Genomic DNA, 13875 nt, shown 5'->3' with positions numbered 1-13875 from the left:
ATAGGTGTCCCGGTCCTCTGGTGCTTATAGGGCTAGAGGAGATCTAGAGGCAGTCCGCCCTCAAGCTGACTTCACTTCCGTTCTATACCAATGGGGTCCCGCAACTTCTCCTCCAGCCCTGTGAGCGCCTCTAGCGGCCCTGATTTGCTACAATCGGAGGACTGGGACACCTATATAGATTATTTTGCATGTGGCCACATATGTACTGTGAGTTCTAAAAAAAATTTAAACTGCCCTACTTCGGACAGAAATTACACCGCGTTCCTGTTCAAAACGTATACAGTTTTTTGCAGTGCGATTTGCGGCAATTGTTTTGTATTGATGCATATCGCACCACAAAGTATCGGTATTCGGTATCAGCGAATATTTGACCAAAAGTATCGGTACTCGTATTCGCCGATAAAAAAACAGTATCGGTGCAACCCTAGTTGCAGAGGATACCTATAATCAGACTTGAATTTCACTCTGGGAAAAATCAGTAAGCCAATCACACAAGCAGGGAATGACATTTCTTGGGGGGGGCGGGAGGGGGTTACGTACACCACCTGTGTACAGAATACCTCCAGGTTGCCATTCTGATTGAATTTTTCAAAAAATTGTAGTGTGAAAAGGAAAGGTAATTTATTTGCTATTTTTTCCCATGAAAATGAATTTACCTTTAAAGATAAAAGTAATCTATTTTCCTGTAAATTAAGGTACATTTTGAGGAGGTTTATTCAGGAAGACTTCTACTAGATCCTTATGTAAATTTTATTTTCACAAATTACCTCATACTTGTTCTGCATAGCTCACCTAATATTTATTCCATGTGAAAGCAAAAATAACAAAATATATAAGAGCAATTCAGACTGTCAGTGCTGACTCGGATTCAGGCTCATTTCCACTGTAGCAGCTTGCTTGTAGATGTTAAAGTGGAGTTCCACCCACTTTTACAAGTCTTCAGCATCCCTCACTAAACTGTGCACTGTAAACGAATTGGATATTTTAAATTTTTTTTTTTCTCAGCACCTACTGTATATCTGCTGTATTCATTTTTCACTTCCTCCTCCCTGGCCGTGGCCCATCGCATCATTTCCTGCTTGCAATGCCTTCTGGGAAGGGGCGGCAACTTCCTCTGACACTGTCGTTGCTATGGAAACCTGACCTGAAACCTATTACACTGCTTGTGCTGCACTGAGCATGTGCAAGATCTGCAAGGATGAGATCCAGGAAGAAATACAGTCTGGTTTCAGATTCCCACACTTAAGATGGCCACGGCCTGCTGTAAGTTTATAAAATAACAAACTACTGCTATAAACTAACAAAACAGACCTTAGTTTACAGACTAACTTCACTAGAATACATTAAGCTTGTGTATTATAGGGGTATTTTTATTTAAAAAGTATAATTTCGGCCGGAACACCACTTTAAGAAATTAAACTACATGGGAACAGCAAAGTAAGGGGCATATACTGTGTATATTCAATGATGCAGGTTCTGTGTGTTATATGGGTTGTGGTTCAGTATAATACAGCCTGCAGTTTTTTCTCCTTGATTTTTAGAAAACCCACCTTCAAGGTTTTCAGTGTAATCCAGCACGTCAATTGGAAGCAAAACACTTGCAATCTGAAGAAATCAAAGCAGAGTGCAAAACTCAAGTGTTTAAGGCCTTGTTCTCATTTGGGCAATTAAGAATCATTAGCACAAACGGCGCGATTCTGCCCACGATTCCAAATCGTGGCAAAATCCGCAACACGTTTGGATGCCATTTATCCTGAAAGTCATTCCAAATATGGTGTGATTTTGCTGTGATTGTCGCACAAAAAAGCACGCGAGAATGACTGCAAAACACATGTGTAAACTCGCGCCTGATTCAGGGCCAAAATGTGGTCCCTGAGTTTCTTTTAGAGCGACAAACGTGCATAGGGAAGTCCAGTCAAGTGACACGGGCAATAGCGTGAAAATTGCCCCAAAAAGATTGCAAGTGGGAACACGAGTTCCCACTACGCGCACTGTAAGCAAGATCTTAAAAACTGTAGCAATGGAAATGGGTCATCAAAGAAACTGTGCGCCTACAACACATTGAAATTTCTTTAGTTACCTGGTACTGAGGGTAACACTCCTCCATGGCTCTAGTGTGACGACAGAACCTCTTCCACCTCAGCATATTCAAGTATTTACTCTGCACTAAGTGGTGAATTCTGTCGATGAAAAACTAGTAAAGAAACATAGGGGTTTATTACATCAATGTTTAATGTCATAAGAAAAAGTTTTTTGTAACTTGTATAAAACTGTATAATGTCCATTTACATTCTTTGTATTTTTTTTTTTTGCAAGACAAATATAGAAAATAAAATGTGAACAAATAAACCTGCTTTTCTAGTATATGCCTACACAAATTGTCATGATTAGTGTATATGTATGTCAATGGATGGTTTACATTTGCTTCAGCTACAAAGATCCAGCTGGACCTATGTAACTTTGCAATACAAATCATACCTGGAATTCAGCTTTAGATACATTATATTATATTATTTATTACATTTATATTGCTGGATAAAGACTTTTTCACACAAGATCAACCAATGAACTCCGATCCACTTCATTTTGTCTTGATCTCTGAATGATGACAGCCTTTCATCCAAATCCAACCCCTTTGTTGTGATTATTACAGTAAAATCTACTGCTAGATTATGCTACTGCTGTCTGCCTTATATGCATAGCTATGTTTAATCTTTACAGACCAAAAAAAAAAAAATGAGAAAGGAGAGATTACTTCATATTTTATGAAGTATAAAAAGCTTTCTGGCCCCTATCAACATCCCATGCACACCCCACAGTTTTTGTCATTAGGCTTTGCTAGGTTCAAGCACCTGGGACATTTTCCTAGATCTTCTACTTGGTGCGCCACATCAGTTACGCCTTTCCTTGGCACACTGAGAGAAGGAAGAACAACCAATACAAGAGGGAATTCTTCCCACTACTGATAACTAATGTAAAAGGGGGCATTCTTCTTTCCACTGATCACCAATGTAAGGAGGGGCATTCTTCTACCCACTGACCAAAAATGTAAGGGACCATTACTCCTTCCCAATGACCGCCAATATAGGGGACCATTTTTCCTCCAACCGAAAACTAATGAAAGGGTGTATTCTTCCTTCAACTGAATACCAATGTAGTGGGACATTCTTCCTTCCACTGACCACCATGTAAGGAGGCATTTTTACTGTCACTAACCAGGTGTCGCAAAGTTTTTGCTATACGGTGTGTCCCATGATTTGGAGTTACAACTAAACTTCCTCTCCGCCTGTGGTGTCTGGTTGGGGCAGGGGCAGGATGCTTGCATGGTGATCACATAAATCGATTTCACTGTGGGTATACAGGGTTCTCACATCACTTAAATTCCAATACTGAGAGATTCTTTAGAAAGTGTAAAACCCAGACATACTCCTAACTGGCTTTAAACTGTGCTGTAGGTTACATGCCCCTTATGTTATCTAATCCTGTCACTTGGTATGCTGTGCAGTACATTACCTTGACTGCTGTAATTTGCAAGCTGTGCTGTATGTGACATAATTTTGACCACTGCGCGCTATTTGCTGTGCATATCAAAGTTTTTTCATCTTTTGTGCCACAGATCACATACTTGCTGTATGTACAGCCACCTCTAGTGACAAAAGAGGACAGGCACAGAGCCAGTACTTAGGAAGGACTGCGGTTAAAATTATATATAATAATTTGTATAATTCAGACCTTTAAGCAATAGCAGGCAGAAGAGAGGTATATCTACGCAGGGAGTTTCTTTTTTAAGTATAACTTTAACTATTTTAAGTTGTGGATAGAGTGAAGAGGGATTAGAACGCTTATCAGTTTTTATTGCTGTCTGTGCCATCGTTAAGAAGATTCTCCCTCTTTATTTGTCCTGTTTACCATTATCATTGAAAGTGAAAGTAAAAGAAAACCCCTCAAATTTTGGGTGGTTCCCAGAAACGTAATATAGGGGAAATCTTCCAATGGGGACATTAGCTTTGGTGACCTCGGGGTCCTCAAGGAATTACCTTAATTTGCAGGGATTTCTTCTCACTTCCTGTTTGGCTATAGGACAGAAAGTGAAATCTCAGCAATGGGACACAGGTGGTAAAATTATTGTGACAGGGGTTATAACCCTCCCTAACCCTTCCTTTCTCTATCCAAAATGAAAAAAAAGTTCTCCTTAATTCTTCTGTATATCAGTGACTAATAGACGTTTTGTGGTCCCCAGCATTGACATATTTTTCCTTTGAAGTTGCAGTAAGTTTTGCTATAGGATACCTGTACCGATAAAATGTGTGGGCTGCCAAATGCTAGATGCCAGACTGACATGGTAAGTTCTGATTACACTCCACCTTTTTAATGAGCATATTTTTTTTGTCAGTGACTCAGAAATGATTGAAGAAAGGGATAGTTAGTAATTGCCATTCTTGGGGCAGTGAGTACTGTATATAGGGAAGTAATACTGGAGATGTTTATAGGAAACCTGCCAAGAGAGAATTATGTAGGCCGTCATTGCTGACCTACTTCTGATAATGCTAGTTGCCTGGTTAACATGTTGACACTTTGGCATCAATCACTGACCTGGAATATGCATAGAGCTAAGGAATTTAGACTTTTGCCTGGCTTCCATTTTATGCATACTTGTTCTTTTTCTGTCATTCCAAAAAAAAAAAAAAAAAGCCAACAAAACTAAGCAACTATATTCCGAACAGTGCAATTCTTTAATGGCATGTGTAATTTAAGGGGAAAAAAAAGATTCTTGCATGCACAGGATTATGCATACTGTTTATGTGTCATTCAAAATAATATTCCACATTGTTACCTGATGCAATAGAAGAGGCAGATTATCTTCAGTGTATTCTTTTCTTAGACAGGTTTCCAGCTCTCTCTGCATAACATCAGCCTGAACAATAACTGGTTTCACTCCTGCCACCTTCATCATAGGAGAAAAAAACTGCAATCAGTGATACGTAGAAAAAGTAACAGCTTAATGGGTGGAAATCACTAAGTGAAAACTCTTAAATTAGAGGGTAGCTGAAACATTCTGGGCTTCATGCAATAAGTTCTTCCTGTTGCCTATTTCAGTCATTGTTCTGTTATAGCAGGGCTCTCCAAACTTTTCAAAGGGCCAGTTTACTGTCCTTCTGACTTTAAGGGGGCCGGATAGTGGCCATTGGGGGTAGAACATTATCCAAGCCCAGCACCAGTGAGAATAAACATGGCCTCAGACTTGGTGGTCAGTAGGAATTATGGTATTAGTGAAAGAAATGGTGCCCTGTTGTTGGTGTTAATGGAAGTAATAGTGCCCTGTCCTTGGTGTCAGTTGGAGGAATAGTGTCCCATCATTGGCATCAGTGGGAGGAATAGTGCCCTATCATTAGTGTCAGTGGGAGGAATAGTGCCCCATCATTGGTATTAGGGGAAGGAATAATGCCCCTTCATCGGAATAAGTGGGAGGAATAGTACTCCATCAATGGTATCAGTGAAGAAAGAGTGCCCCAATGTTAGTGTCAGTGGGAGGAATGGTGGCTCATCATTGATATTAGTAAGAAGAATAATGCCCTATCCTTAGTGTCAGTGGAAGGAATTATGCCCCACTGTTGGTGTCAGGGGAAGAAGCAGGGCCCCATTGTTAGTATCAGTGCGAGAAATAGTGCCCCTTCATTGGTGTCAGTGGGAGGAATAGTGCCCCATCATTGGTGTCAGTGGCAGGAATGGTGCCCCATCATTAGTGTCATTTGGAGGAACAGTGTCCCATTGTTGGTATCAGTGAGAGGAATAGTGCCCCATCATTGATATTAGTGGGAGCAATTACCCCTTCATTATTGTCAGTGGCAAGAATTATGCCCCATTGTTGGTATCAGTGTGAGGAACACAGCCCCATCAGTGATATTAGTGTGTGTGTGTGGGGGGGGGGGATAATTAGTGTCATTAGTGTCAGTAAGAGAAATGATGCCCCCCTGTTGATGTTAGTGGGAGGAATAGTGCCTCATATCATTGAGAAGAATAGTGCCCCAAGGGCCAGATGTGGCTAGCAAAGGGCCACATCTGGGTCTTAGGCTGCAGTTTGGAGACCACTATCCTTATAGTATGGGTGAATGAGGACACTGATTAGTCGCTGTAGGCAGCAAGTACAAAAATCTACAAAAACTTTTATGTATGAGACCCACTGTCACTTGTAATAACAGTAAAAACATTAAAGCCCAAGTCCAGCCAAAATGTTTATACTGTAACCTTGGAGATTTAAAATGCCCATGGACATAAGATAGCTGTCACGCAATCCAGCAGTTTTTAGGCCTTAATAAGGAACGATCTAATGCCTACAATCTACCTGCAGACACTGCCAGATGGGGATCTTCAATAAAAATAATAATCAGGGAGGTTAAAAAAACTTTACTAGTGTTCTCAGCTGATAAGCTGACACCAAAGCAGTCTACAGCACAACTTTCAATGCTCATTTGCAACACCTTTATGTTATCTGCACTGACCTGCACACATGCCTGAAGGTGGTTGGGTTGACATTTCCAATCATCCTCTATGTATTGTGTACGTCCAGTTATAAAACTTCTGTCAAGTTTGTATTGCTGTCTATCTGACCCTACTAGGGAGGTTCAGTATCAACTAATTTTTTGACAGCTGCAGTAGATACAAGTACATTTCTAACTTGTCTGTAGTGTCCTGAGTGTCCATCAATCTCACATTGTATAGAACTTTCTTCCATTTAAAGCTTCATTTACCTGCAGACCTCTCTTCAAGATCATCTCTCTCTCATTTCTGAAGTATGAAATATCCTTTGGTATGGGAACAGAGCTAGAAGAACAGACATAAAAGCATGAAGTCATTGTGACAAGATCTACATCTACCATATCACTCCAAGTGCTGCTTTAATAAGGAAACACAAAACTTCAATAAGGGAATATGAACCCTGCTAGCAGGGGAACTTGGAGGCTATAAAAGAGTTCAAACTCAGTTTTCTTTATGTTGTTGAAGTCCAACTCTGAGAAATTTGAAATGACCACTTATGGTAAGGCTGTGCTGCACTGCAAGGGTTAAGTACTCCTTTAGTCTTGGTGACAGTAAGCCTTCATTCACACTGAACACAGCTTTGAAATTTTGCGACTTCATTTGTACTCGCACGATTTCAAAGCCGCATTTCAGTCCGAGTTCGGGGGCAACTTGAAAGACATCTGTGCAGGTTCATGCACAGATGTCTATTGAAGTCACCCCTAAGTTGCCAAAAGTAATGTAGGAACTACTTTTGGAAATGGGTGCGGCACCACAAAGTCGGCGTTGCATCGAATGGGGTGGTGCCATTGCTGGGGTACCAGGAAGATGTCACGTACGGCGAAACATGTCGGGCAAAGCTACGCACTGAAGTCACCACGCCCCACATGACCCAGGAAGTACGGGTGTTTTTTATATTCTTTTGCCAGCTGTTTTTATGCTCATTGTGGTTGTACCCATTCGATCTTAGGCTACCCCTTTTTAAACATTACTACACCATTAGAGTCTTTTTTATCTTCCCGCACTTGTGACTTATCCCACAGTGCGGCCTTCAGACGGGACTTCTTAGCTTCAAGTTGGATACTGTGGAGGACTTCCAGGCGCTACCTGAGAGCTCCAGGGACAAAAAGGACCTTCAGACCCTGCAGAGGGCTAAATCTGCTGGCGTATATGACCTTGCTCTTTAGGGGGTCCACCAGTTCCGGTAGGAGTCCCCACACACTGAGTGGGTTCTTTATATTCAAGAAACCCCTATCTCCTTGGTGATGGTGGAAGTGACCTAGAATACATCACCCCATTGGAACCACTCCCTTTTACACTGTGGAATCTTTTTTGTGTGGACTTAATTTTTCACTTTTCTTTATAAAGAGTCCTTATATACAGACTTACATTTGTACCTCACTTGCATTCTATTTAATTTTCTGTGATCACTCATGTTATATATGAGCGCAACTTATTTATATACAATTTTGTGCACTGTGGAGATATCTGATAGTTTTTGTTGCTGCTGTATATGTTTATTGTAGGCTCTAGCGTGGTATAACCTTATATTTATTTACATCAACTTGGGAACAACAAGCCTGTCGGATTTTAAATATGATTATTGCTAGCGGCTAATATAGCCGCTAGCAATAATCACTGTGTTCTCCCAGCAGGGACAGCTTCCCCCGCCCCATTCACCCCACCTGCAGAACATAATGGCTCCGTTAAAGGGATTCCTCCATCAACACTGACTATGTTGATGGGGGAATTGAGTGATTTTCTGCAACATGTACAGTGCCTTGAAAAAGTATTCATACCCCTTGAAATTTTACACATTTTGTCATGTTACAACCAAAAATGTAAATGTATTTTATTGGGATTTTATGTTATAGACCAACACAAAGTGGCACATAATTGTGAAGTGGAAGGAAATCGATAAATGGTTTTCATTTTTTTTTTACAAATATGTGAAAAGCATGGGGTGCATTTGTATTCAGCCCCCCTGAGTCAATACTTTGTAGAACCACCTTTCGTTGCAATTACAGCTGCAAGTCTTTTTGGGGATGTCTCTACTAGCTTTGCACATCTAGAGAGTGACATTTTTACCCATTCTTCTTTGCAAAATAGCTCAAGCTCTGTCAGATTGGATGGAGAGCATCTGTGAACAGCAATTTTCAAGTTTTGCCACAGATTCTCAATTGGATTTAGGTCTGGTCCATTTAATGAGCCATTCTAACACCTGAATATGCTTTGATCTAAACCAGTCCATTGTAGCTCTGGCTGTATCTTTAGGGTCATTGTCCTGCTGGAAGGTGAACCTCCTCCACCCCAGTCTCAAGTCTTTTGCAGACTCTAACTGGTTTTCTTCTAGGATTGCCTTGTATTTGGCTAAATCCATCTTCCCATCAACTCGGAACATCTTTACTGTCCCTGCTGAGGAAAAGCATCCCCACAACATGATGCTGCCACCACCATGTTTCATGGTGGGGATGATGTGTTCAGGGTGATGTGCAGTGTTTGTTTTCCTCCACACAAAGCGTTTTGCTTTTAGGCCAAAAAGTTCAATTTTGGTCTCATCTGACCAGAGTACCTTCTTCCACATGTTTGCTGTGTCCCTCACATGGCTTCTTGCAAACTGCAAACATGACTTCTTATGGCTTTCTTTCAACAATGGCTTTCTTCTTGCCACTCTTCCATAAAGGCCAGATTTGTGGAGTGCACGACTAATAGTTGTCCTGTGGACACATTCTCCAACCTGAGCTGTGGATCTTTGCAGCTCCTCCAGAGTTACCATGGGCCTCTTGGCTGCTTCTCTGATTAATGTTCTCCTTGCCTGGCCTGTTAGTTTAGGTGGATGACCATGTCTTGGTAGGTTTGCAGTTGTGTCATACTCTTTCCATTTTTGGATGATGGATTGAACAGTTCTCCGTGAGATGTTCAAAGCTTGGAATTTTTTTTATAACCTAACCCTGCTCTGAACTTCTCCACAACTTTATCCCTGGCCTGTCTGGTATGTTCCTTGGACTTCATGATACTGTTTGTTCACTAAGGTTCTCTAACATACCTCTGAGGACTTCTCAGAACAGCTGTATTTATACTGAGATTAAATTACACTCAGGTGGACACTATTTACTAATTAGGTGCAGGGGCGGCTCCAGCCCAAATTTTTTGGGGGTGCTGTGCAGGTGCTGGAAGAAAAAGCGAGGGTGCTGAAGTGGCACGCGCCGCAAAATTTGCATGTGTGGGTGTGGCCAAAGGGTGGGTGTGGCTAAAATGTGTGTGGCCAAATGTGAGTGATTTTTCCCGATCTATAGCCACCTTTCCCTCTTTGTATAGGCTAAAAAGAGCCTGGAGGTACACTGAAGAGATTGTGAAGTAAAAGTTCCATTGAGGCCAACAATTATAGCCCCCAGCATATGTCAGGGCCAGCAATAACCTCAACTCAGTGGGGTAGTTAAGTATAAAAAGTCAACAGCCACAAAGAAGCCAGAGAATCTAAAAACTCAGTCACACATTGAAAACAGGCCATGCAGTCAGGCACATTGTCCCATACTCCAAAAAAAACAACAAAATGTGCTAAAGGTAATTATCACCACAATGTATGCCACAATAATTCAAAGAAAGCAGTAAAAGCATAAAAAATATCAATAATATATAAATTAAATATGTGATAAAAACAATAAAAATTTAATCTGTGCATACATCTAAAGTGCAATGTGCAACACAAGTGACCCCTATTAGAATTTCACATCCACAAAGTTCAGTAGAATTGTCTGCAAGCAGAGTGAATCCTTTGCAACCTATTAGCAGCTACCACCATCACCCACTGGGAGAGAGTTCAGCCTGCTTACTAGAGGTTAAGGCCTTAGATAGCAGGCCCAACAATGCATGGTCATGTTCCATGGGCAATCAGCATACCACCAACCGGACCTCAGATAGTTAATCTTCCTCCAGCATTACCTGCATCAGGGATTGTTCCCACAATAAGTCACAGCAGCCAGGCGAGCAATTGTACACATACAAATACAAGAGCTGCCAAACAATTTCTAATACTGTTCAGCCAGCCTTATGATCCAGGCACCCCTACCAGAGAGCAAAATCGGGTTGTGACCTTACTGATCTCCACTGCAGTTGTAGAAAACCTACCACCTCCCCCTCAAATGTAAGTTTCATTGATTGGTGGAATATATATTTATCAGGTTAGATTTTTTTTTTTTAATGGTAACATCAGGGAGAGTGTTCAGAGGGAAAGTTCACTTTTCTTATAATGAGATATACTGTGACACCACACCAGCAATGTTGGGGCTCATTTGCACTAGCGGTTAGGCAATTGAATCAGCCTTTTCACAACCTGCCAAACATGCTTAGATCACTTTTTAGAGGAACAGTGGTGCCTGTTCCACCTGTAAAACAGCCCTTAGCTGCATTTGACGGTGGTACGTGAGACTGGGGTTGGTAAAACCCTGTGGTTGCGTCACACTTTTACCTTCCCCAATCCCTACTCCCTTTAGCTGCAGAGGTAGCAGCCAAAGGTGTACACATGCCATGTTGTGCCAATATAGCTAATATTGTGCATCTGTATGGGCTCAATAGTATCTTTATGGGCTCAATAGCATCTTTATGCTATTGTGCCTATATAGCTGCTATTTTACCCACATAGCTTTTACTGTGCCCTATCATGCCTACTGACCTTAACTTCTTGCAGAACTTCCAGCTGCTGTGGATCTACCAAGAATGAGGGGCGGACTGCTATTAGTATCACTCCACTCCACATTGCAGCCGGAACTACGGACAAGGCATTGGCTCATGAGGCAGGCTTGATGCCCCCGCGGCCACCTGCTCCCTCCTGCCCTGCTCTTCTTGTTCTGTGGCTGGCCGCCGCCTTCATCCACAATCTGTGCCAGAAGGTCGGTAAGCCCAGGACCAATCTACCAGTCACCTGGATGCGATCGACTGGTAGATCGTGGTCCATGGGTTGCCGACCTGGGCTCTATAGTAAACATGATTTCTTCTGGGAGAAAGGAATACTAGGTGTCTGTGTTCCCTCTGACAACACCCCTGAGCATTTTGTAACAGCCTCCCGGTGTGTAAATATACACAACATACAGTATATAGGGAATGCTTTCCTCTGTTTCCTTCACTGCCTACACTAAACCAAGGAGCTGTGACTGTCCAGGCTATTGCAGAATTTGGTTCTCCCCTCCCTGAAGCAATGTACAGAAAAAAAAAAGACTCACATGGGTGTTTAAGAGCTGAGGGGTCATTTTGGCTTCTTCTTGCTCTGGCATTGAAAATCATTTTTGGAGTGTGCTGCGAGTATAGGTGTATGGAAAATGCATGGAGTGTGCAGCGAGCATAGGAGGGGTGTGGGGAATGCATGGACTGTGCAGCAAGCATAGGGAGTGTGTGGGAAAGGCATGGAGTGTGCAGCGAGCATAGGGGGTGTATGGGGATGCATAGAGTGTGCCACGTTAAGAGTGCACAGCGGAGAGGTGCGTTATTTACATACATTTACAAAGTGCAAGATTCAGGCTTGTGCTACTCACAAAGTACAGGGTTCAGGAGTGCGCTACACACAATGCAGGGTTCAGGAGTGCGCTACACACACAATGCAGGGTTCAGGAAAGAGATCAGGAGTGCACTGCGTATGCAATGCAGAGATCAGCAGTGTGCCACCTACGCAATGTAGAGTTCAGGAGTGCGCTATGCACACAATGCAGGGATTAGGAGTACCTTACATACACAATGCAGGGATCAGGAGTACCTTACATACACAATGCGGGGATCAGGAGTGCCTTACATACACAATGCGGGGATCAGGAGTGCCTTACATACACAATGCGGGGATCAGGAGTGCCTTACATACACAATGCGGGGATCAGGAGTGCCTTACATACACAATGCGGGGATCAGGAGTGCACTACATACACAATGCGGGGATCAGGAGTGCACTACATACACAATGCGGGGATCAGGAGTGCACTACATACACAATGCGGGGATCAGGAGTGCACTACATACACAATGCGGGGATCAGGAGTGCACTACATACACAATGCGGGGATCAGGAGTGCACTACATACACAATGCGGGGATCAGGAGTGCCTTATATACACAATGCAGAGATCAGGAGTGCGCTACATACACAATGCGGGGATCAGGAGTGCGCTACATACACAATGCGGGGATCAGGAGTGCGCTATATACACAATGCGGGGATCAGGAGTGCGCTATGTACACAATGCGGGGATCAGGAGTGTGCTATGTACACAATGCGGGGATCAGGAGTGCGCTATGTACACAATGCGGGGATCAGAAGTGCGCTATGTACACAATGCGGGGATCAGGAGTGCCTTATGTACACAATGCGGGGATCAGGAGTGCGCTATGTACACAATGCGGGGATCAGGAGTGCCTTATGTACACAATGCGGGGATCAGGAGTGCGCTATGTACACAATGCGGGGATCAGGAGTGCGCTATGTACACAATGCGGGGATCAGGAGTGCGCTATGTACACAATGCGGGGATCAGGAGTGCCTTATGTACACAATGCGGGGATCAGAAGTGCGCTATGTACACAATGCGGGGATCAGGAGTGCCTTATGTACACAATGCGGGGATCAGGAGTGCCTTATGTACACAATGCGGGGATCAGGAGTGCGCTATGTACACAATGCGGGGATCAGGAGTGCGCTATGTACACAATGCGGGGATCAGGAGTGCGCTATGTACACAATGCGGGGATCAGGAGTGCCTTATGTACACAATGCGGGGATCAGAAGTGCGCTATGTACACAATGCGGGGATCAGGAGTGCCTTATGTACACAATGCGGGGATCAGGAGTGCGCTATGTACACAATGCGGGGATCAGGAGTGCGCTATGTACACAATGCGGGGATCAGGAGTGCCTTATGTACACAATGCGGGGATCAGGAGTGCGCTATGTACACAATGCGGGGATCAGGAGTGCACTGTGTACACAATGCGGGGATCAGGAGTGCACTATGCACACAATGCGGGGATCAGAAGTGCGCTATGTACACAATGCGGGATCAGGAGTGCGCTATATACACAATGCGGGGATCAGGAGTGCCTTATATACACAATGCAGAGATCAGGAGTGCGCTACATACACAATGCGGGGATCAGGAGTGCGCTACATACACAATGCGGGGATCAGGAGTGCGCTATGTACACAATGCGGGGATCAGGAGTGCGCTATGTACACAATGCGGGGATCAGGAGTGCGCTATGTACACAATGCGGGGATCAGGAGTGCGCTATGTACACAATGCGGGGATCAGGAGTGCGCTATGTACACAATGCGGGGATCAGGAGTGCGCTATGTACACAATGCGGGGATCAGGAGTGCGC

At 43.3% G+C, this 13875-nt stretch overlaps 1 protein-coding gene across 2 annotated transcripts in view; it reads right to left on the bottom strand.

Annotated features, from left to right (window-relative positions):
* LOC141140175 (uncharacterized) overlaps positions 1-13875 on the bottom strand; it is a 323779-nt gene that overhangs the window by 258031 nt on the left and 51873 nt on the right. For both annotated transcript variants that reach the window (XM_073627054.1, XM_073627053.1), the window contains exons 3-5: positions 6750-6822; positions 4835-4945; positions 2081-2194 (exon numbers count right to left, since the gene is read on the bottom strand). In XM_073627054.1, coding sequence (XP_073483155.1) covers positions 2081-2194; positions 4835-4945; positions 6750-6822 — 298 coding nt within the window. The remainder of the gene's footprint in view (positions 1-2080; positions 2195-4834; positions 4946-6749; positions 6823-13875) is intronic.

Source organism: Aquarana catesbeiana, linkage group LG04 (genome assembly GCF_042186555.1).
Source record: "Aquarana catesbeiana isolate 2022-GZ linkage group LG04, ASM4218655v1, whole genome shotgun sequence".
NCBI classification, from domain to species: domain Eukaryota; kingdom Metazoa; phylum Chordata; class Amphibia; order Anura; family Ranidae; genus Aquarana; species Aquarana catesbeiana.
The sequence above is the reverse complement of the archived record's forward strand: the minus strand, read 5'-3'. Positions and strand labels throughout refer to the sequence as shown.